At 41.5% G+C, this 25,508-nt stretch overlaps 1 protein-coding gene across 3 annotated transcripts in view; it reads right to left on the bottom strand.

Annotated features, from left to right (window-relative positions):
• The window catches only part of PDE1C (phosphodiesterase 1C), a 190,010-nt gene that overhangs the window by 43,575 nt on the left and 120,927 nt on the right, over window positions 1–25,508 (bottom strand). For all 3 annotated transcript variants that reach the window (XM_061996471.1, XM_061996473.1, XM_061996472.1), the window contains 8 exons: window positions 25,365–25,431; window positions 23,263–23,379; window positions 21,393–21,533; window positions 14,282–14,382; window positions 12,788–12,916; window positions 6,182–6,283; window positions 4,782–4,902; window positions 1,543–1,624 (listed from right to left, as the gene is read on the bottom strand). In XM_061996471.1, the coding sequence (XP_061852455.1) occupies window positions 1,543–1,624; window positions 4,782–4,902; window positions 6,182–6,283; window positions 12,788–12,916; window positions 14,282–14,382; window positions 21,393–21,533; window positions 23,263–23,379; window positions 25,365–25,431 (860 nt within the window). The remainder of the gene's footprint in view (window positions 1–1,542; window positions 1,625–4,781; window positions 4,903–6,181; window positions 6,284–12,787; window positions 12,917–14,281; window positions 14,383–21,392; window positions 21,534–23,262; window positions 23,380–25,364; window positions 25,432–25,508) is intronic.

Raw genomic sequence — 25,508 nt, 5'->3', positions numbered from 1 at the left:
TATCATGTTAGAAGGCAAGATTTATAGAGAGTAACCTATTAATGTCAATGGATTACTAAACTGCACAAATCAAACACAATGACAAATAGTATATGAGTAAACAAGGCTGTCTTTGCATACTGACAAGTGCCTCTTTTATAAGGTGGAATTGTGTTGGGGATGGTTTAATTCGGCACTAATTTTGCAGTGGCTTGACACAAGGGGCATTGGTGCAGAAGTTTCTTGGCTCTCCTGGCCTTCCTGAGCAAAGGAGTACAAAAGAGGAGGACAAGGGAAACTCCAAGCACACACAACCCCATATAGAGTGAGCTCATGGGAAATACAACTCCTTTTCCCTTTAAGGAGTGGGGGACATATCTGAAAGCTGATATGAAAGGATATGAAAGAGAATTCTCTGCAGGTACTTCCCTCCACACCATCCAGAGAAAGAGTTAATTTTCTCCCACAGCACAGCAGTAGGTGTAGTGTGCCAGGAGTTCACAATATGGGTTTTAGCTGAGACTGCAGTGCTTCAGCTTTGCTGCTGCTTCCCTCCACCCAGCTGCTGGCAGAACACGCAGTTGCACCGTGCTCTACACACATTCCCACTCTTCTGGGTGACTGTTGCAGAGGAGTAAACGTTAAAAGTCTCAGATGGGGCTTTTCAAGTTCAGATTCTTGGCTGAACTGTCTAAACTTCCAAAGCCAGAAAAATCTGGGATGAGGGCCTTCAGAGAATAGCTTGCCTAAACAGGAACAATGCAATAATTTTTAACAGAAATGGCTCTTAGCCACAGATGTGAATCTGAACTTTCCTAGGTTCAGGGTTATCCTTGTCTTGTTCTTCGAGAGGAATTTCATACTTCAAATTTTTTGCTTGTTTTCCTTTAATACATTCTCTGCTTCTGGCCTCAGTTCCTCGTTTTTAGAGTCTGTGTTATCTTTCTTTTGTAACTCCATTTGGCTCCCTATTCTCCAGCTGAGGTTAGATCAGGTTCTTTAGTGTATTTCACTTGCTTCCTAGGTGTAAAATTCCATCCCTAAATCCACCTTTTCCACTGCCTGTTTTTGCTCTCAGCCTCCTAAACAGTTGACTTCACACAGCCTCTCTTGTTTTCTCACCAAATACCAAGCTTGTTGCCTAATCCTCCTTTTTCACTTAGTAACTGGAGGTGAGGTAGAGAAAGAGCTGTTGGTGAGTCTGTAAAAAGATCTGTTTCTGAATGGGTGGAGCAGAAAAAGGTTTGCTGTTTGCTTGGCTTCAGTGAAAAATCTTGGTTGGCTGGAAGAACTGAAAGGGAAAAGGTGGGAGGAACAAATGGAAAAATACACAACAGGTTTATCCCAGGTCATCAAAGGGACTGACACCACATTTTCACATGCACCCATGACACTCATATCCTGACATGTTGCGTGTGCATCTCATCTTCACAGCTCAAAGCCACGGAGTAGTGTCATAAGCAGGCACTGTGGTCATCTCTTCAGACATATCAGAGGCAACTTGGTTACTGCATGGAACCACCACCAGAAATTTAAAGTCTACATGCACCAGAAGGGACATACCTATTTGAGACTGAGCAACCATAGTAGACTTGCGATCACACAGTGGAGAGAAGGGAAGCCCTAGTTCTGCTTCTTTGTCACCCTGGAGAAACAAAATTGAGAAGAAATCAGAACAAGACAAGACACATCACACTTTGATGTCTTAGGTCAGGACTGTAAGAGCCTCTCATTTTAATTAAGTTTTTATTTTGTTGTTTTGTTGGGTTTTTTTAAAATAAAAAAGCAACATAAACTGTGGAGAATTTGAGTCTGTCTGAAAAAGTCATAGTCCAATAAGTTGGTGAATTAATCATCTTGATTCCAGTTAACCTTTCCTCAGAGCTTTCCCTGTCTGCTTTGTACTTCTAGACACCAACAAAAACCCACTTCAGCACAAGAACATTTCTCCAGAGAACCCAGCAGAACTCAGTTCTCAGAGAAAACCTTTCAAGGGAAAAAAATCAGTGTCAGGACAGATTTGTCAGCGCTTCTACTTCTTTGTATATCTTTTTTAGTCATTGCCTGTATTGACAAGGGCATCATCATTAGAGATAAAGACGCCATTATCCCACTCCTCTCAGTGGTTGTCAGGCCACATCTGGAATACTGTGTTCAGTTTTCATCTCTTATGTGAAAAAGTTGTGAACAGGCTGGAGAGGGTCCAGAGAAGAGCCACAAAGATGATCAAAGTACTGCGAATGAGAGAAATGGGTTTGTTCAGCTTTGATAAAAGAGGGCTTAGGGGACACCTTATCATCACGGTCCAGCACTAAAAGGGTAGCTACAAAGACTCCTGTACAAGGAGTCACATGGAATAGATGAGGGGTAATGGGTAGAAGTTACTCCTAGAGAGATTCTTATTGGACACAAGAGGAAAATTCTTCACAATGAGAACAATTAGCCATTGGAATAATCTCTCCAGGGAAGTGGTGGATTCCCCAACACCCGACACCTTTGGGGTTCAGCTGGACAAACTGCTGGGCCATCTTGCCTAGACCATGTTTTTTCCAAGAAAGGCTGGACCAAGTGATCCTTGAAGTCCCTTCCAACCTGATATTCTGTGATACTACAATTCTGACATTGTCAATGTTTTACATAAGTGCTTAAGTACAAAAATTCAAACACGATTTCCAGCCCTCAGAACTGAAAGTTCTTCTCTAACATCACGAGATGGTGCACATCAAGTTTTATAATCCTACTTTTTTTCCAGTCTTTCAAGCTGCATCTTCTCAAGAAGCCCTGTAACTTGTTTCATTCACATATTTCTTTATGCAGAGAAGATATATGAGATGACATAGTTGCAATATTCCCCATTGAACATTCCAATTTAAATAGCCTGTTAAATATACTATAGAATCGATTCCTTAAATCAGCAGCTCACTTCAACTGCTGAGCTTCTTGCCAATGTTCTGATGTCAAATGGAAGCTATAATGTCAAACTAATAAAAAACTTCTTCAGGCAAAAGAACTGAATTCTTTTTCTTTTTTGTTAATATACATAAAATGAGGGCACAAGTCGTGTTAGAGTTTTGGGTGGAACACAAGCAATGGTATTCATCTATTGCAGAACAATTCTGCTTTATATTAGGAGTCTGATATACAAATATCAGGGTAAAACAGAAACAAAACACAGGAATATTTCCAAGTAGAATTTCTAAGACACTTTAGTGTGTCTGCTGCATCTATCAGCAAAATCATCTCTAAGTGCCAGCTCTTACCTAATCATCATTCTTCCCTTATTCCTTATACCTCTTTAAAACCCCAGTACCTAATTTTCTTTAGGAAGGAACCCCTACGTGTCTTTCTGACTGCTCAGAGAGATGCTTGACTTCCAAGCTGTTCAGGTAGCTCCCTAACGGCTAGCTAAAGTGGATTAGTAAAACAAATGAATTCATGCAAGATGTTTGCTCTAAGAGATGCTTACCATAAGCTGCTAAGTGTAAGAAAACGTTGTACTCAGAAGCACCATTAACACCTGCAGCATGGTTACTTGGTTGAGGAAGACCTGGGTCACATGACAAAAACCTTGGAAACCAAGATAGGGCTGGGCACCTGTACTAATACAGGTTAAGTTAGGCTTTATGTCTCTGCAGAGCACATGACAGAAAGGACAGGAGAGGGGCTGCAGGTGAAGAGCATGAAGAAATAAACATCTAATCTGAGGCCAGCCCAGTTCCTCATCACCATGGTCCCCTCTGGCTAGTGGTACTCCTCAGCTTGTGAGAAGAGTGTGTGCTGGACTTCTGTTGTCAGGTAGGGATGCATTTATTGATCTAGTAATAAATAACTTCAATGAACACAAATCTGTGCTTCACAGTAAGCCTCAGAGTTTTCCTGAAGAGAATTTGGAACAAGTACCCAAGTTTTACATAAAACTTTATCTAAAAGTGGAGGCATTTTTCATTCAAAACTAAATAATATTTTGTTGTCTGAAATGAAACTATCCTTTTGAAAACATTAAGCAAAAATTTTGTCTTCATTATACCCGTAAAAAGGACCAAAACGTGTGCTTTTTGTCAACTCATATCTAGTCAATCTTAATTATCCCACCAGTCTTTAGGGGACTCAGTAATGGTGTATTTTAACACATCTAGTACAATTTTGAGCTAGAAAAGCATAAACATACAGAGCTCTCCCTAAATGGTATGTGAAAATCATCCTACTTGCATGAGTCTCCTGTGTGGCTACACAGAAGCAGCTGCAGGTATGACCTACCTGCTTCCACTTAGCAAATCCATTCATGGTTTGAAAAACAAAAGATTCAATTCAAACCAAATTCTTGCAATGTCCTTATTAATAAGAAGGGATTCCCTCAATGCCTCTAAAAACAGATACCATTTCTAAAAAGTTATTATAAATTTTCAAAAATTGGCATACAGCTTTATTTTTCTGCATTCAGATTTACTATAAAACACAAAGTTGCTGAGCTTGGGAGGGAAATTAATCACTTAGTTTTCTGCTTAGTTTAGTAATTCATATTGGTGAAAAGTACCCTAAACATTCCTAAGTGCTCTGTTTGTTTTTACTTTTTCTTTTCAAAGGCAGTTCTTTAAATGATTTTAATTAGTCACTGGGGGAGCTTATAGCTATCACACAGAGCTTAATGATTTGTCTAGATTGGTGGGTCTGTCAACAGGTGGTCCACTGTGAGCTATAAACTGGATCAGTTCACTTCATCTACAGTAAGGGTAATGCATTTTTCACATCTATGCCAACAATTCCTGTGCTGCAGAAATACAGAGGAACTTCCTGAGCTTTACCTGTCTGAAGAACTCCTCTAGCAGAGACATGGTCCAGCGATGATGGAGATCCCAGGCCTTGGCTGGATGACTGATATCTGCTGTATGTAACAACAGCGATAAGGCTTTCGGCTTGTCAATTCTGAAAACCAAAAGGATCAAAGAAATTAATTGTCTGCTTTTGCAGTGGAGAAGGACAAAAAATCTCACCTAAGCAGGGAAACGAGGTCATTAGAATCTTTGGCCAGGATATTAATGGAGTGATTTTTTTGTTCATAAAATCAGACAACTATGAAAGATAGTCTAATTTCTCCAACGTAGATCATTCCTGTTGTAAAAGAGACGTTAAGAAGTGTAAAAAGAAATTTTGCTCAGCCTTGCTGAGCTCCTTTTCAGGCTTACTTGTCTGCTCAAGCAGGCTTGAAGAGCTGATGTGCTCTCTTTTTTCAGCTGGGCTGCATTTTACGCAGCTCAGAAGAGAAATTGGTCCTTAGGATCCAATCTCAGGGGCATTGATGAATCTATGCAGTAACTGTTAAATGTTTCCCTCCAAATAACTAGTGGAAAGTTAGGAGAGCCATGCATCTGGTTACACAGGTCAAAAAAAGCTAGCAGTTTCTTAAAATCACAACCTTGCTAGCCCAAGAACCCAGTAAATAATGCTTTCTTGAGATGGGCACTCTTGTTTTCAATTCCAGGTTTTAACTGTCTGAAATAGCTGGAAGAGTTGTAGCTTTTGAGAGTACCAATTGGCTAGCCACACTCTAGTCTGATACAGGTATAATTCTAGGAGGATCTGGACTTGTCTGTGTCTAGGGTAAAAAAAAGACCATCACCCAGAGCTTTCTGCAGTATAAAAGGAATATTATGGAGAAGAGTTGTGGACAAAATATTGCAGTTCTCAGTGATGTAGTGGGAAGAAGAAAGAGCTTTCCCCATACTGCTCCATCTGCTATTTCCCAGCCCTTCCCTCAGTGGATCTCAAGTTGTTTTCATTTATCCTCTGGTTACGGATCAGGACCCTTGTAGAGGTGGCAGCTGATACCATCTGCAGAAGGACAATGCTAAGCTGTGTTCTGCAGGTCTTATAACCTTGAGTCATATTCAGGCTGTAGGGGTCACTCAGCTGGATCATGTCCTTGATGTTACCCTGATATGCAAAGGGAAATGCCCAGGGAGGTTAATCTGAACATGGTGATCTTTGCAAGCTTTGGTCCACCAGCATAGAACAGAGATGTCTGTATAGGTAGGTGCCAATCTACTCCTAAGTGAACTCATTCAAAATTCAAGAGCAGAAAGAGAATTGATGCAGACATCAAAGAGAGTGAAGGCCTCTGGAGAGGTGCTTTTGAAGTCGAAATAGTGGCAAAGCACCAGCTGAAATGCAGCCCCTCACTGCAGACTGTTGTGAAGTGACTCACCCTTCTGGCTGCTGCAAAGCATTCTTCATGGCTTTGATTTGCTGGAAGTGACAGGACATATCAGTGGCCAACACCATCTCAATCACTAGAGCTCTGAATTCCCTTTTGGATGGCAGCATGAGAGGAGCAAGGAAAGAGAAACACAAAATCCACCATCAGGTACAATCCAGTTTCTTTTGCTGTCTTATCTGCAAATTATTGACAGTACTTTTGCCTTTGTATATCACTCTTTCCATTATCCTGCTTTCAGGGATGGAGAAGAGGATGAAGGAATGTCTACACAAAGACAAGAGTGGGAGGGCTGCAAATTAAACCAGGTGCCTAATCTTTGTTAGGAGAAATGCTGGATGTTTTTGAAGAGCACATTAGTATTAGTACTCTTTGTCCAATTAAGCACAACCCTCCTAAATGGATTTCTTTTATAGGTCATTCTTAGAAGAAAGTAAAGAGTCTATTTAAAGCCTCAGCATGAATCAGGTGAACTTTTCAACCTGTATCTCTATCCAGTTGACTAAAACTGGTCGATATCTATGACAAAAGCTTAGACAAAGCACTGAAGGCAAAACAGCATGTAAAGAAAAAAATCTCCTAGTATATATGACGCAGACATGCAGTCAAGACCTTTGAGAAACTTCATAACTTCATTGACATTATTCAATCAAATAATTTCTGTACAAATTTTTATTTCACAAACTTATTTAGGATCCATCTGAAATTCCTCTGAAGACAATATGGATGAGTATCAGAACATTCTGGTGTAGCACACAACACATATATTTTCTTTTTCTCTCAGCTCAGCTACCCACAAGTTACCAGAGGAAGAACAGGGAAAGGTTAACATACCAGCTAAGGATTTCTGAGATTCAGAAATGGTTCAGCTTTCATTTAAAAATAGAAGTTACTATTCTTCTTTCCATGAATGTTTCATGAAGGACATGGTCTATTTTGAGCATCTCTCTTGCCTCTGGTGACTGTGCTTGAGTTCCAGCCCCAGGCCACCATTCTGTAGAGATCCAAAACTGCTGTGCTTGCCCAATACCACAGGTGGCACTTCATGAGTCAAACCACACAAGCTCTGAACATGCATTAAAGATGGCTTCAACTGGCAAAGCTCTTACCGCAGTACACCTATCTCCTCCATCCCACCCTTATGTACAACCAGGTACACAGCCAACAGCATTAAAGATGATGATGTGGTGGCTAAAAACAAACATTTCAAATTATTCTGAATTCTGTTTTTAACTTGGTCTGGGTCAGTTTACTGGTCTGGTTCATTCCCAGCAGCAAAAACCTCTCTGTCAACGCGAACAAAGAGAGGTAGGAATGGAGAATCTGCATGCATAGAAACAAACTTTTATAACAAAGGGTTGTGATTATGGTGTGGGAACTAGTGCTCTGGGTTATTCGTGGGAAGCAGCAGACACTTCACTACATCCTCTGGAGTGCAACTCCATCATGATGGTCTGCATGGGAAACTTGGACATAGTTGCTTACAGGAGGAAAACAAAAGCAAAGGGCTCAGCTCAGTTGATTGAGTCACTGGCTTCAGTGCCAGCACATATATATGCTCACAAGCCCACAAATTCTAGTTTCCCTCACAGAGATGTAAATATGGAACTGCCTGAGCTCCAGCAGTGTCTGTTGGTGACAGCAGCTGCCTTCCCTTAGGCAGGAGACACGGCAGCAGTTGGCCCACAGCTCGCCCAGCAGCCATAGCTCTGACACCAAGCCTGCTGGGCAGAGGAGAAGGCAGCAAAGCCAGGAGAGAGGCCACAGGCAGCAAAGCGAAGGGAGGTCACTGGAACATCTGAGGACGCCTCTCAGTCCTAAAACCAGAACCACGTGGCCAACGGCAGCAGGGCTGGCAGGTGAGGGAAACCAGTGGTCAGTCTGCCACAGAACAGTGAGGACCCCACATAGGCGGATCCACTTCAACACATTGCACAACCCATAGAGGTGGATCCACCTCAGAAAGCTGCCATCCCACAGGGCACAAAATCCCAACAGCCAGGTGTCTCCAGCAACAAGTGCCCAAAGCGCCACGTGACCGCCAGGGGCTCTCAGGGACCCTCCAAGCCAACAAGGCCCATCAAGTGGTGCCACCACCATGAGCCACACATGGGCAACTCACACAGCATCCAGCAGGCTGCTCCTCAGGAACATCACCCACATGTCAAGCTGCAGATAAACCCTGCTTTACCTGCTGCTCCAGAATGGGGGCAGCTCCTCTGCCCTCAGCTCTGGGCCAGAAAAAAGAAGAGAGGCTGCCATATTCATTCATCAGCCCCACAGCTGCAGGAGAAGCCCAAGGGAATCCAACAGAGACTACTGGAGACCACCAGAGACCCACAACATCACTGCAGACTGAGGGAGAACGCTGGTGGATGTCACTGAAGATTGAGGGAGACCACCAGAGGCCAAGAGATGTCATTGGAAACCATCGGAGAGTGCTGGACAGTGTGGACACTGCCTGAGACCACAATGATACCTAGACTCCTCTCGAGCCCCACCAAGGTTATTGGAGCCTCAAGGTGGTATTTTGTCAGTGTGAGGGTGACAAATCCAGGCAGGAGTGGCTGTCCTCTGATGGCTCTCAATTCAGGTACCAATGGGTGGCAATAAAGACAGATAAAGCTAAGTTCAAAAACAAACTGCAAAATTCCAAGAAAGGCTCTCTCACACCAGCACTTGGCAGGCTGTTTCTCAGGATCATCACCCAGATGTCAAGCTGCAGATGAGCACTGCTTTACCACCCTCCACTGCTGCCCATCAACAAGGGGGGCAGCTTCTTTGCCCTGAGCCCTGGGCCAGAGGTGAGGACAGGGGCTGGCATATTTGGCTGGCAGCCCCATAGCACAAGGAGGAGTTCAAGGGGACCAAACGGAGACTTTTGGAGACCACTTGACATTGCTGGAGACTGAGGGAGATCGGCAACATCACTGGAGACTGCTGGGTGCTGCTGGAGACCACCGGACACTGCTGGACAATGAGGGAGACCATTGGAGATCACTGGACATCACTGGAGGCCATTGGAGACCAGTGGACAGTGTGGGACAATGTCTGGCTGGGTCAATGGGCTTTGGAAAAACAGGTTTTATTGCAGGTTTCCTCAAAGGAAGATCCCTTGTGTACTCTCAGTCTTTTATAGAGTCCTGGCTGACTAATTAGGGATATTAAGATTTCTCATTACATTTCCAGATGTTTTCTCTCATGGTAGAATACACATCCAACACCCGAGGCCATGAGCTACAGAGGCATCACATTCTCACACCTACAACCTACCACTGAGAAAAAGGTTACAAGTTACCAAACCTGGAAATAAACTCTAAGATAACTTGCCCAAGCCTTTTCATAACCCTTGAAGAATCAGGGAAAGTAACAGTTAGGTGGAGATAGCAGGTTGTCAGGGAACAGAGTCAGAAAAAAACTTTTCAGAAGAGGGAAACATGAAATGAATTTCCTGGTTTACTACTGTCACATGCTAAAAAATAACTCATCCTGAAGCCAATGTCACAGGATTTTTTGTTTTCTATTCAACGTTCTGCAGATGATTCAGGTGTAACCATCGTATCTAGCATAGGTTCATAAGCAAGGACAGTTTTATAATGTCTTTACTAATTGCCAGGATAGACTCAGGCTGACTTTACATCTAAACATTTCCAAGCCTTGCATTGATCCACCTGGCAAATATCTTCAGTGGCTCTTTAGAATAATTACTTCATGTTTTTACCTTTCTTGCCTCCAAGAACATTGCATCATTTTCTTGGATTCTTTATTGGATGTATCTTTGTTCCATATCAGCATCTAACTTAGAACTGTATCCTAGTGAAGGATTCACATCCCTTTGAACTCATAGGAAAGGAATCAAAAAAAGGCCATTTTAGATCACGTAATCTCTGTGCTAGGAACCAACAGTATCATCCCCTGAAGTGAGCCATTTTGCTCATGTTGTCCCCTTGAAGTCTCAGTCCTTTATCCCATGGAAGTGAACAGGAAAACACACTACACTCAAGGAAACATTTCCAATGGTTAATTCTCACTAAAGGTGTAACAGAAGATGCATGTGCCCATCCTGAACTAATAGAAACAAACTTGTACAAGAAAAGGGTTACTTCCCAAACCTGTATTCCAATACACAGTTAAGGAGCTAAACATTTTCCAGATGCCTTTTTAATCCTGTACTTGATGGCAAAGGGCTCATGGTAAACATATCCTGTTTCTACAAACTGTATGGAAATTACTAACAATGTCAGACGGTGCATTGTTAAAGACATCAGAAAAGTCATCTGTAAGATGTCTACACATCTATAAGACATCTATATACGACATCTGTAAGATTTATTTTGTAAAGTGTCTGTTCACTTTGCAGTCTATTTTCTTGACTCACTGCAATTTTGTTGTAAGTTCTTCATTTACTTGCTGTTGACTCATACAAAGGGGATTCATGAAATGAGGCAACTCAACAGATTTTCAAAGACTCAATAAGGAAGAGATGATTTTTTAAATGGAGAAAAAAAAGTAGTTAAAGTGCTAGCAAGTATTCAGCTCTTTTCTCCTTAACTGTAGTCTCTTTTGGTCTCATCTGCTTTACTTAGAAAAACTCTGACCATTTACTTTCCAATAGTAAAAAGTTTACATGTTTCTTTCCTGAACATACATTTCCTAACTGGATAATTGAATATTCCAAAAGCAAGAAAATCCATATAACATTGAGGATTGCAAAATCCACTGACCAACAGATCTTTTCTTACTAGGAATGTGAAAAAAGGAGCGATATCTCAACTCAAAAAGGTACATTTGAATTTGCTTTCCAAAAATCATCACTCAGACCTTTTGCTGAGAGAGATTTACCAGGCATGTCCACAAAAACAATCTATTTTAGTAGTTTCCCAAAGCATCCTTCAGTACTGAGGCTCCTCTTTTTGTATGCCAGCCTGGGAAACTCTGGCCTTCTCCTTCTTCTTCTCAACACCTCAGATCCTGCTGAAGCCAGATGATCTTTCCAGTGCTTCCCAAATTTTTTCCTATGGGATTTCACACTGCCAGTCAAAAGTAAGAGCGCACAAAAATCACAACACCTTGGAATTATGGGCACATACAGATGTGTGTCTATTCTGCAGCTGCTGCTTGGTTGGCAGCTACAAAATAATAAAGCCTTACTTGAGAAAAAACAAATAATTCAAAACACACAATATTTTTGCTCAGGCAGTTACAATATTTCTTAAATAGATGGATTAACCCTTGAAACTTTGGGTCTAAGCATATTGCCTCAATGGAACACATATGCTGACACTACAGCATCAATGAGAAATATCTGAAGCTATTTTTGATTCAAGCAAAAACAGTTTAAAACCCCAAAGCAGAACCACTCTCCTAAAGACAGACGTATCTATGCAATGAAGCATACTCAACTAGCTGCTGTTAGGCAGTGGCTTTATGGCTGCTGTTGCTAGCCAGTTAGTTCCTTGCATTTCCCTCGCCAACATAAAAGGAAGCAGTAATTTGCTGCCAATATTTGACAAGGCATCACCAGCTGTAGCTAAAAAAATAAATTTGATTTTTAACACCTCAATGCAGTTCCAGGATTTCTTTTTAAGTTCCTACTTGTTGCCCACCATGAGACTCTCCTATATTGGGGGACAGAACTTCTCGAGCCATTCCTCCACAACACTCACATTGACTGAAATCAGCGATGTAAGTTCCTGAGCTTTATTCCTGCTGTTCAGCTATAGGATTGTCACTGACCACAAGTTGAAAGAAACAGGAAATTCAGGCTCAACAGATCAGCAAGCAGAGCCTTCACTGACCAGCCTGCTAGAAGCCAGGTCTCAGAGAAGAGCTCATTCCTCCACATTTATCTTAAAAGAAGATGAACTGACTGCTCAGCTCTGAAACACATTTAAGTGTATGTGGGAAGCACCGTGGGTCAGATATTATCCTACAGGTTGCTTCCTCTCCCATGAGAAAGACCATGGAGAAGGTTTCTTCCTCTCTATCACACTGAAATCCCACCCTTTGGAGTTCAAAAAACCTTATAAAACCAGAAAGCCCTCATCAGTTTGAACTATCTGCTATTAGAAAGCAAACCATGGGCTGACTTTGACACATAAAAGCTCTGTTGCATGAGGTTGATCTTAAATTACAGCTTCTTCCATCACCTTGGCATATATAATACAGTATAGTATAGTACAGATTTATGCTCCTTGGACTGGAGTTTTTTTGCATTAAGTCCTATTTATAATCTCCAGGTAGAAAGTGTCAAATTAAAGAAAGGTTATGTTTATGCTTTATAATTAACAAACAGCAGGCCAGCTCTATGCTCAATTACAAATGGATGAGTACAAAGGATGCCTTTGTGAGACTTTGAAATTACACAGGAGTCAATTTGTATGCTTTAATCGATCATTATTGAGTCTAGTCCCACTACCAAAGGTGAAAACCCAAAGGTGAAATAAGCAGGGCAAACACTTTTTAAAGCCTTTTTCCTTGGAGCAATAGAAATACAAATAAGTAACATATAACAATGCCTACTGCCATTCAAACAAAGTAATGGCAGCCTACAATGACTCCACAATGTTCCTAGGCAGCCATCATGTTAATTCTTACCTCCAGTCATCCTTTGAGAGATTAGATAAAATATTCATCTCTTCATCATCTTGCAAAAGGCGGTATGCAGCACTAACGTGGTGATTTTCAAGCACAGACCGGTCATTATATAGAATGGCTGAGTCTGACCTAGCATTTAAAGGAAAACACAGGATAGGGTATGTCTCTTTAATGTCTAAAGAACCTCCCATTCCAAAGTTTGCCTTTCATTAGCTACAAACATTTTAAGAGTCACGGAATACTTTGTTCATTGCTGTTACTCAGTAAAAGAAAGCTAAAGACCAAAATTCACCACAAAATCTATTCCATCACCTGAGGCTCCCCGCTAGTTGAATTATGAGGCTCTTCTCCAGCTCTTGGGGATGCTGCTCTCCTACGAAAGCCTGAGTGTACCCAAGGGACCAATTGCAAGATGTGTCCCAGTTTCGTTTCCAGAACAGCAAACTGCCTGTAAGCAAGACATCACTGAACTGCTGGCTGCCATCTGTGCTCTAGGCTACATTGTCTGGGAGGGCAACTGTCAGTGGGACAGAGCGATACCATGCCTACTTCATGCCTTATTTTAAACTCCAGAACATGGATCTGAGATTAAGGAATGACTAATCTGGTCTGAGGCAAAGGTCTTGCTGGAAGTTCAGGACTACAGATGGCAGGTATTGTTTCTTACAGTCCCCATTCAGTTCTGCTTCCCAGAGAGGAGTGTATCTTTTTCTCCTCTGATCCTTTACATCCCCTGATGCTCAATGTCACAGAAATTCAATTACACCTGTCCTTCCTTGAATTATTCTCAAACACCCTGGGAAATACAGCAGATCCCTAATTCTTGTGTGCACAAAGCTGTAAAATGTGAAGTGGCACCAGAACAGACACAGAAACTTCTGTATTCCCAAGCTTTCCTGAGGATGTTGCTAGGACAAATCATGCATCTTTCTGTATCTGTGATACACATCATGATCCACCTAACATAGCCATATACATAGTTTAGAGTAAGATGTAATGCATCTTACAAATGCCCAAGTGTGCAGGGTCAGTCAGGGACATCCAGACATTCTGTCATTGCTCTCAGTACACATCAATTGTCCAAATAATACACAGATATTAGATGAAACTACACGCTTCAAATCTTTGCTGCCACTGTCACCTTCTCCTGCTCCCTTCCAACAACTCAAAAGCCTGATAGAACATTCAGAGTCCAAAAAATACTACACTCTCATCAAAATGCATCACTCTCTACAGCAATTGCTCTTTGGCAACCTGACACAGAAAGACTTCAGACCTTCCTTTTTCCTGATTATTAAACTTGAAACAATGCTCAGGGAGCAGGAATACACACATGCCATTGGAAATGGCTGAGCCAGGGAAAACTAAATGCAACCTAAGGCAGCCAATTGTTCTCCTGTAACACTTCAAAGCAAAAGCTCCTGCACTTTTCTACATGGCTGTGCTGTCACTCTCCAAAGGTTCCCCCTCCATCTCCCATCACCATGGCCTCACCGTGTCTGGATGTGAAAGTTGTTTGTGGTTCCAGTGTGTTCATAGTCGTGGATGGCAGCTGCGAAGATCATAGCAAAGATCTCCAGCTCTGTCAGCCAGTGCTGAAAAGAGATTACAGAGCAATCAGATGAGCTGGCATTTCCCCAGGCATTAAGGCTTTTGTCTTTTAAGGCAAGTTATCCCCTGCTGACAGTCAATGCTGCACATCAGTGCCTTTCCCCTGCAGCCTGCCAGCTGTTTCAAAGTCAACTTCTCTGCCTGATACACAAAAGTCAAACCAGTTTATTTTCTGAAGCTGCATCTAACTTCAACTTCAGCAAAATTGTTTCAGGAGCTAATAAGTCTTAAGGAAGAGCAAATGGAAACATGTCCCCCTTCTTAGAGAATAATGTGTGTGGAAGAGAGAGGGACAAATTTCAAGAAAACCAAGGTTCTTCAAGTGAAACTTGACACATGTGCAAGGATGCACATACCACCAAGGTGTGTATTTTCAGCTCAACTGACCTGGGAAACAGAGCCTCAAATACAGAAGAATGTCACTCATTTCCAGTAGCTGAAAGATTTGTCAGTCACTGAATCATTAGGAGACTGGAGACAAATTCTCCCAAGGTGTTATTTATTTATCATTTATAGAAACATTTGAGAAAGCCCTGAGGGTTCTTTTTCCTCATTGCCTAGTCAAAACCTTATTTTTCAATGCTTATGTCACTTTTGACTTTGATTTCTAAATGACTCAGATGCTTTGAATAATCTTCCTATTAGTCAGTCAATCGTTTCATGTCTGGTTCTCCACTGGTAGCACAGAATGAGTTCTGTTAACATCAAGCACATCCAAGATAAAGGCTCTAGGTGCTGTAAATATTTCTCTGAAATGCTTAAATTTATTACATTTAAAGAAAAACTTTATCACAGGTGGTTGCCAATTTTTTTTGAAACAGCTCACTCAGCCTGCAAACATTCTGAAAGACATTCCTGTACAAACTCCTTTTAATTCAAAGCCCAGTAATGGCAGGATAGTTTTGTAAACCTCTTCTACTCATCTACTACAGCTCAGAGGCCAGCCTGGGTCTGTCAACCACGTGTAAGAAAAGCACAGGTGATAGTGGGGCTCTGCATGCAGTGACCTCTCCAGCTGTCTCTGCATAACCAAGGAAGAATGAAGTAAGTCTTAGTATTAAAGATTTCCTTACGTGAAAGATGCAGTTTGAAAGTGTTGCCCAGAGATATCTGTCACAATGCCACTGACCATGACCCAGGCAACTCTTGAGTTTTCATTTTTTTTGTTTGAGGGAGAGAGGAGAATGAAGAGATCAAGAAATTAACAGACACGGGCACTAAACCATTCTCTCAGTTCTACACAGTCATTCCAGGAGAGGAATGGATAGCACTGGTGGTGGAGCATTCTTGTGAACAAGGAATGCATTATAACTGATGAAGAACATGATTCCAACTTTCAAGCAACAACTTCTGGGAACTGCAAAGGGGGACAGGAAGGAACTACGGTTTCCAGGCCATATGTCTAGATCTGGTCTTCCATTCCACAACCATCTTCTGCCATTTCCCAAAAGGAGAAAGTGCAAGTGATTGAAAAAAAATCAGGCACAAGCACTCAGTGACAGGCAGAGCAAATCTGCATTATGCAGGTAGAACTGTGACAGACACACTCAGTGCCATGCATCCTCTCCAGACCTTCTGGGCAGGATTGGACAAGCCTCACTCTAAGAGCATCTTATGTCTCATGTCTTAAAACATCACTAAGGCAATGAGCTCTGTGCTTGAGGTCTCCCATCTCATCTCTCATGACACATACAGGAAAAGTGCTAACTTGCCATGCCCTGTCAAAGTAATACCACTTGTTAAATAAGTTTGGGTAATGTAGGTTTTCAAATAGGATGTAATACAGCTGAGGAAAGGTACTAAATATCATAAAACCATTTGAGTAAGACACCTCAGAACATAGACTTGCATTACAGTTGTCAACAGTGGGTAATAAAGAAAGCAGTGTAAGTAGTACAAAGTAGGCTTCTGAGTAACTGGAAGGAAATAGTAGGTAACTGGAAACTTAATGTTCTTTTTATTTGATACAGCCCTGCAAGGAAATGCAAACAAGATGGCAAAGAGCCTGCAGAGCAAAGTGGTGATATCACCTTTCTCTAGTCTGTGGTGAACTTCATCTTGGGAACAGAGAGCTAGTTGTAAAGAACAAAGCCATCAAGAGCTATTGAGAAAGCAGCAAGACACTGTCACAGGTGGACAGAGTGAGGAAATGGGAATGTTTTTAATCTCTGAAGGGCTGACAAAACCAATCCAGGACAATATCTTCCAATTTTCTGCAGTTATAGGAGGTTGAGGATGGCAGAGGGGAAAGAGAAAAAGAACAAGTATTTGCTTTCACAGTGGAAACAAAGAAAGGGTAACGAGGAATGATTTTCTTCCACAAACACATAATAAATATGGAGAGTTATCTATGATGGCAAGTCACTGGCTTGTCAACAAAAGGATCAGGCATACAGAAAGAAAAAGGAAGAGGAAAGAGCACTGTTTCCAAATCTAACAAAACAAATAGATGCATTTCCAAGAGAATATTACAAAGCAAAGACAGCAGTCATTAGCTCATGTTCCTCCTCAGACTTTATGGTCTTTTATTCCAAAATAGTTTTTATTTTCAAAGCTCATAATAGTCTGCTTATTAATCATAATAGTCTAGAGGAGAGGAGGATCTCAATTCCCTTTGGTACACACAGATGGGACACAAGTCCTGCAGTTCTGCAGTTTTACAGGTCTGCTGCAAGAAATATTTTCCCGTAATTCCTGATGGTATCAGAGAAAGAACTCTTAAGCTTCACTGGTTCCACCACTTTGTCTGGATTCACAGAGAAATCATACAGTAATTCTAAACAAATAAAAATATAATCAGAAAATAATACTGAAGAAAGTAATAATCCCAGCAGAATAACAGGGTTGAATAAAGGAAAGAAGGCTGGAACAAAACAGTTGAGAAAGCTTGTAAACAACAGGGTGCATGACAAAGGCATGAGCCACATAAAGATAAACCAGATGAGGGTTTCTTCTGCTTGAGACTAGAACAAATTATCATTACATAGGCCATTTACATTTGAAAAAAAAAAAATTACTTTTCCCACACTGCAAATAACTACTTAAGGAGATAAATCCCATTTTGTTTTTCTCTTTTACTGTATTATTTTAACATAAGTCTTTGTCCCAGTGAAGAGTAAACCAAATGGACCAATATGCCTTTGGAAACCAAGGCCTGGCATTCCACTACGTGCAGGTTCCCTGCCTAAATTTTGTCAAGTGATGAACTGAACACCTAAGTACACTAGAGTAAGGATATTAATGCAAGCAAAATCTTGAAACAGGAAAATATCCCCTACTTTTCTTTACCATGTGTGAACACCCTATGCAAGTTGGAAGCTAGCCCTGCTGTATGCAGGAGCTTAGGATTGATAACATCTAGAGCTCGCTTTCAAACTACATTAATCTACTCTCACTGAGATAAGTTCTGTCCTAGAAGACAGGCAGAGTAGAAGACAAAGGAAAAAAAGAAAATGAAAATCAAGGAAGAGGCTTCAAAATTTTAAAAAGCATTCTAACTTGAGAAGCAAAGCTGAAATGCCACTGTTGGCACATGATGTTGAAAGTCCCTTGTTCCAGCTAGCAGAAGAGTTGTTTCTTATTGTGCTACATTGGATCCTAAATCAAATGCCTCATATCATTTGGCTGTGGGAACAATTAGTGCTTGGGATTATTCAAAGGAAGCAGCAGACACTTCACTACATCCTCTGGAGTACAACTCCAATGTAATGGTCTGCATGGGACACTTGGACATAGCTTCTTACAGGAGGAAAACAACAGCAAAGAGCTCAGCTCAGGTGATTGACTCACTGGCTTCAGTGCCAGCACATATATATGCTTACCAGCATACAAATTCTAGTTTCCCTTAAAAGAGATGTAAATATGGAACATGCACTGATCTCAGTACACATTTCAGAACATTGTTTCCTCTAAAATAGATAGGAAAAATACTTCAGAGACACCAAAAAAGAAAGCACTTTAATGCTGAAGAGCTCTTATTTGTCATGTGAAACATCAAGGATCACAACAGCAGGTGACTTAGAAAGGTGTGTGGGCACAGAGAATTTACTGGACATTGGTAATACAAGAAAAAATCCCACACAACATACATTATGGTGCTGTCATCTGCATGTGGCAGCCCAGTCTTGCTGGAGAGTCCCCAGGAATGGCTAGCAAGAGCTGTTTCCCACTGAGGTATCATAAGACTATATTTAAGGGTGCTAACAACGCACAAAAATCTGTTCATGTTTCTAGGACATACTTTCAGAATGATCTGTCCTTAATCAGGTCTGACATCTTTATATCAGAGAAGCAGAGTATGGAAAAGCAGACGAAAGAGAGGTCAACTGAAAGAGTTTTCTCTCTCACGTACCTTCCCACTCCCAGAGGACACCAGGCCCTCTCTTCCCCTCTATCCCTCTTGGGTGTGGGGACGATGTCACTCAAGGGAGTCGAGCTGCTTAACAGTAACACTCTGGCAAAGAAAATGGTCAGAGACTCCTGGGCAGCATGGGACACTACTGAAGACCACTAATGCCTCTTGGACTTCCCTGGAGCCCCATCAAGGTTATTAGAGCCCCACAGTGGCATTTTGTCAATGTGAGGATGATGAAGCCAGTGAGGGGTGGCTGTCCTCTGATCGCTCTCTATTCAGGTACCAAAAATTGAAAAAAAAACTAAAAAACCAAATTGCTCTCCTCTTTTCTTTGGCACTTTGCAAGTGCCTGCAGACTCCTGTGTCCCAGGACAAGAGAGGGCTCAGGGCTGTCTCTGACCACTCAGCTCCCACCACACTGAAATGTTCTTCCTAATCCAGTGCCACACAGAAAATCATCCTGTTGATCTCACAGACACACCTCACTATTGCTAGGTTTGGCCATCAGAACAGCAAAGACCTGGTATAAAAAAAGAAAAAAAGAAGGAGAGTGCTTGATTTCTCCCTTCCACAGACTCATCTCTCCTATATGCTCCCAGAGCCTTATGGAGCAAATATGAAGCAGGAGAACATTCACATTTGACTGTTTGCCAATATACACAGAAGTGGCATCACTTCTAGTTTAGGAGATGTGTGAGAAAAAAGTTTCATCTCTAAAGGTAGGAACAAAACATGCAAGTGGAGCTTTGTCACAAAAACTGGTTCTGCAGAAAAAAAATATACCTCTGTAAGCTCCTCTGCCTCTGAAGTCTTTAAGCACAGCCAGTAGGGAATGGGACATGGTGTCAACTACTCATTCACACCTTCCTTTCTAATCAACACCACTAGTTGTTTTGCTCCCACACAGAGCCATGGAGCTGACTGGCAGGTATCCAGCACAGGTTACTGCAGCCCAGGGAATAACTAAACTGACAGTCCTGGTGCACCTCAAGGACTTCATAGCAAGTATGCTCTGTACATAAGTAAAGCCACTGGGACTTCTTGGTTTGGTTTGGTTTCTTTTAGGGAGATTTGGTTTGCATTTTTCTTTCTCTTCTCATCTGCTATATCTTCTCTCTCTTAGAGGAAAAAAAAAAAAACCCTCCCAAGTGTTGCATTGTTTACTCCTGTATCTTCATGTCCTCCCAAACCTCTCTCTTTTTTTTAACAATTGCCTGGTTTTATTGTGCACACGGACAGAACAGGAAACCCCACTCAGCACCGTGGCCAAACAGGCTAGACTGATAGCACACATTCATGTTCACAACTGCAGCTAAACTTCCTAACAAAGCAAGAAGCAGCAAGCTTAAAAGAGGCAGTTCTGAGCAGACACAGGCAGGAAAGCTGCTGTACTTGGGCAGCTGTTTCCATTCAGCCACTTTTTGGAGCTGAGTAGCCACAAGTGAAAACTGCCTTTCTCCAGTGGTTTCCAGAGAAAAAGTAGATGCATTTGCTGACCATCAGAATGCATTTCACATTCCTCAGCCATGTAATATTCTTATGAGTACAGCCTCCTGTGCATTTGCACTAACTAACGGCTCTGAAAGCACCAGTGAGAAGTTTAGGACCTCATGGGAGATTTTGAGTATGTATCTGGAGAAGTTGTACATCTGATCTAACTCCTATTTACTTCAGACACAGTCAGAAGCAATTGACATCAATTAGAACTGGGTGGTCTGGATCAGGTCTTGAGACAGACTCAGCCTGGCTCCTCCCAGATTTGTCTCTATTAAACATGCCAATTCTCAGGTGCAATCTATATGCACAGGAAAGCCAGGGTGTGTTGACAGGGGGCACTGCAGGATCTTCCTCTTCAGGGAAGAGCATCCAAGTCCAGACTCAGAATTGAAAGCAACTGCAATTGTGGCAATCAAGAGACTGCAGAAAGTCAGACCTAATAAAAGGTCCCCCCCAAGCATAAACAGCTCTACAGTTGTTGAGACTGGCCTGAAAAACAGAGCAGGAGCTGATGTGCTGCGCCTTGTTGGCTGTACCCATCCATCCTATGCACCCAGCATGCAAAAGAGGGTTGGAATTTGGTTAGGCTGAGTCAAATGCAACCACGAGTTTCCCTCATACCAGTTACAATAGTTTCAAGCAATTCCCAGTTACAGAGCTTGGAACAACTGGGAAGCACTCAAGAAGGCAGGAAAAGCCTCAAACAACTTCCCAATTCGACTGCCAAACTCTGGTATGGCTCATGCTCTTCAGATAAGTGGAATGAATTGTCCTTTGGAGGTACTGCCTTGCTCCCTTAAATAAGAAGAAAGCTTAGACAATTTGCATCTTCACATTAGGTGAAATGAATTCCAACAAAAATCTATTGGCAGAATCACCCAGGAGATCTTGGGGCAGAGCAAAAAACTGACCTTTGGTTTCTCATTCATCTTCTTTCAGGTTACTATTAAAGGAGTTATGGAGTTCTTCACCTAGCTTCTATTTCTAAACACTCAAAAGTCTCTACTTGAATTAGCAAGCCTGTATCAAATGAAGTTTGTCTACATTGCAAGCGGGTTCTACTGTGGATAATCATAATCTCCTTACTGAGCAAAAACGGATGTAATCTCATTATGTATTCAGGATGCCAACTCCTGTACTTACCGCTACGCCTGTCTTGAAAAGGAGGTAATGGACTGTCTGTGTCACATCTGCAGCGTGCATGAGGTTGTGATAAGGATTTTTGTGTTTGCTGTAGCCGACCTCCAGAGCTTCCACAAATGACACAAGGGCAGAAATGGGGATCTGAGTAAAGCAGCACAGAATTAAAACCAAAATAATCACCTTTAATGACTAGCATTCAGAGGAGAGCATTTTGGTCAGAGGTCCCAAAGTGCAGTTTGTGTTTCTCAAATAAATAATATGCTAAAACATCTGCAATAGGCACTCAAGAGAGACAGTGAATCAATCCAGGTTACTTCCTAAACTGTTTTTCCCATCCCTAATTACACGATGGATGAATCATTCTAATACATAAAGACAAATAAATACATTACAAAACGCTGTCTGGAAGAGTCATGCAGTATGAAAAGTAACAGAAATCACTTGACTGTAAGGGAGAGCCCCTGGAGAAATATTTCTGATCAGGCCAAAGGTTATCTGTCTGTTCACAGAATCACAGAATCTCAAGGGCTGGAAGGGACTTCAAAAGATCATCTCGTTTAGCCCCCCTGCCAGAATAGGACCACCTAGAGTAGGTCACACAGGAACTCATCCAGGTGGGTTTTGAATGTCTCCAGAGAAAGAGACTCAACAACCCATCTGGGCAGCCCCTTCAGTGCTCCCTCACCTGAACAGTGAAGAAATTCTTCCTTGTATTTCTTTGGAACCTCTTATATTTCAACTTGTACCCTCTGCTTTACTAGTCACATTCCAAATTTTCTATGGAAACACATCATAGCAAATCTGAGACACTCTGAGTATCATTTATCAGACCTCTGGCTTTTCATGGTGAAATGCAGCTTGCCCATACTATGGGCTTGCCTTGCTTTTCTGACTGAAAGAGTAGAACTGTAAATCATATAGAAAATGCAATTCAGTGGACTCCTGAACTGCCATTTAAATTTAAGCCTATTCAAAGCTGGAGGAAAAAGTATGTAGCATTTTTATCTACAAACCTCTGAAACAATTACAGAATCACAGAACAGTTGGGGTTGGAGAGAACTTTAAAAGTCATCTGGTCCAACCCCTCCTGTGATGAGCAGGGACATAAACTAGCACAGGCTATTCACTTGGAATGTGTGTAACCTGTGCCAGTGTTTCACTCACATTGCAATAAATTTGTTCCTTCTATCTAGTCTAAATCTACCTTCTTTTAGTTTAAAATCATTGCCCTTTGTCCTATTGCAACAGGTTCTGCCAAAAAGTTTGTCCCATTCTTATGAGACTTCTTTAAGTACTGAAAGGCTGCAATAAGGTGTTCCCGGAGACTTCTCTAGCTGAACAACCTCAACTCCCTCAGCCTGTCCTCACAGAAGAGATGTTCCACCTTTCTGACCATTTCTGAGTCCCTCCTCTAGATCCATTCTAAGAGCTCCACGTCTCTCCTGGGCTGAGGGCTCCAGAGCTGGACAGACCACTGCAGATGGGGTCTCCCCAGAATAGAGCAGAGAGGTAGAATCACTTCTCTCAACCTGCTGCTTTTGATGAATTTCAATTTGAGCTCCTCTTTTTTACCTGTACACTTGAGAGTCCTATGAAGCCCAGGAGTATGACAGCATCATTCCCACAGATCAAATGAAACACTTCCCATAGATTTCATAAGAAGTCGGTTTGGGATCCTTGTCTACTTCATGGTATCCCATTGCAATTAAAAACATTAATTAAATAATATTTGATCTTGCTTACCAGGGAAAGTGCAGTGTCCACAAAGCCTTCAAATAGGGCTAAAATTGCATTTTGAACAGAACAAAGCAGGATGAGAGGAAAGTTAAAAGTTTGAGCCAGAGGAGAGACCCATCTTCTAACTACTGACCTTGAAACGGTTGATCAGATCATAGCGTGTGAGAAGCTCATAGAATATGAATTTCAGTGCATGATCTCCGCTGGCATCGTTTAGTGCAAATACATCAAAGGACCACTTGTCTACATTCTGCAAGAGTGGGGAGAAAAGAGTTAATATGGTCATCTCTTTTACAACGACACGCCTTTCTATTACTAGAGGATTAGAGTCGTGATGTAACTGCATAGATTCTTTTTAACTTTTTCAATTGTAGTGAACCAATGTAGAGTCTAAGCTATTCAACAGTATTGTATGATTCATGTTTAAGAAGCTTCCATTAAGGACATAGAATCACAGAACCACAGAATGGTAGGCGTTGTAATGGACCTTTAGAGACCATCCCGTCCAACCCCCGTGCCAAAGCAGCTCCACCTAGATCAGGTCACACAGGAATGCATCCAGGTGGGTTTTGAAAACCTCCAAGGAAGGAGTCTCCACACTTTCCCTGGGCAGCCTGTGCCAGGGCTCCCTCACCTCCACAGCAAAACAGCTTTTCCTTATGTTTAAATGACATGTATGCTGTTTGCTTATTATAAACATAGTAATTCTCCACACTAGAATTTAATCAGCAAAGTCTGAATCCAAAAGACAAGAAATCAGGTGTGCTTTAGTAGCTAAAACATGGGATGGCCCTATTGTGGCTGATTTTACTCTTCCCTGTCCACTACCTGTGTGCTATGTCTATGGAAAAAAAAAAACCCACTAACATTGAAGGAAATAGGAGTAATGAATACATGCTATTTAATGATATTAAAGCCTCTGGATTTTGCTGTCCCTATAGAGTTCTTATGACCTAGCACTGTGAGTAAAGTGCTCCAATTTTTCACTCATATTTCCAAAAGAATAAGGTGGCATGTTTTTCTTGGTAAAAATACAGACAACTGTGGTCATATTTTTACCACTTACAGAACAATTAACAAAAATATAACTAACAAGGAGAACTATTTTACTAGACACAAAGAGCAACTTAGTTTTTCTGACTTTAATTTTAATCCTGAACTGTGATTACTGCAGCTTTAATTGCTCAAAGAAAGCATGACTCTAATTTTCTTTATGCTTTTTATAAAGATTAGTCCACTGGGGCTTTCAGAAAACTACAAAGCAGGAAAAGAAATCACAGTAATGTTACAAATGTGCTAACAATGCTAGAAAAAAAAAAATCCCCAATCTTTATACCAGAAGAGTAAATATCTAATTCCACTCAGGAGAGTTTAAGTCAGCTGTAAATTATATTTATTAATGCTGCAGGGTGGTCAGTCAAGATACTGAGAAGTGAAAATTCTCTTCCCAGTTCATAAAGCTGAAGTAAAAAGTATAAACCTTCTCACACGAAGTTGAGTTCAAATCTCCACTCTTAAGGATGTCTGTAGGAACTGACAGCACTCATTATCTAGCAAGATAAAGCTCTTTGATCTCAGAATTGGATGTTCCTGAAACCCTATGAACCTCTCTCTCCTCCTTCCAGCAATCAAGAGGAAGGGTGCAGAAGGAGTTAGAATGAGAAGAATGACTTAGAGATCAACCATGCAGTTGCATCTGGCACAGGACCAGCTCTTAATCTCTCTTGCCTGCTGAGAACTTTGATGTCCTACCCGCAGGGATTTATCCAAATGACTCTCCTTAAAGCACATATTGAAGATTGACTTCTGTATATTGAAGTTTTCCTCCACTTTCCAACTCTGTTGCAGGTTACCTCCTGCTTCCTTGTGGTACTTTCACCAAGGAAGAAACTGTAATCCTTCGCCTCCTCATCTCTCCATTTACATTCTTTCTCTTCCCTGTGAGAGGTCATGACTGATTCCAGCATGTTACTAATCCTCAGCTCAATCACTGTAATCTAGAAGAGAGCTGTAACCTTCACAGCCTGAAAATGGCCACAGCCTTGAACTCTATACTTCTCTGTATTGAAAGGATATTCCCGTAGGCCAGTAAATGATTAATGTATGTGAACTAAACTAAATGTCAGAGAGGAGGAAAGGGCAAGTTCTAAGATTCCGTTACCAAGACAAATACTTCACTGTTATCTTGATGCTTTGTACAGAACGCCCCCCTCAACACTTTCTTACTGAGATTACCTTTAGCACTCCAATTACAGCTGGTGGGTAGCTCAAACCGACCATATTTGAAGTCCGTCTGTACATTCTACCAAGACAAACAGATAAGGCAACACAGAAATAGAATTAAGCAAAGCAAACAAACAAAAATCATACAGCAACAGA

The sequence above is a fragment of the Colius striatus genome, chromosome 5, assembly GCF_028858725.1.
Source record: "Colius striatus isolate bColStr4 chromosome 5, bColStr4.1.hap1, whole genome shotgun sequence".
Taxonomy (NCBI): Eukaryota; Metazoa; Chordata; class Aves; order Coliiformes; family Coliidae; genus Colius; species Colius striatus.
Note: the sequence above shows the minus strand (reverse complement) of the source record. Positions and strands in the feature narration are given on the sequence as shown.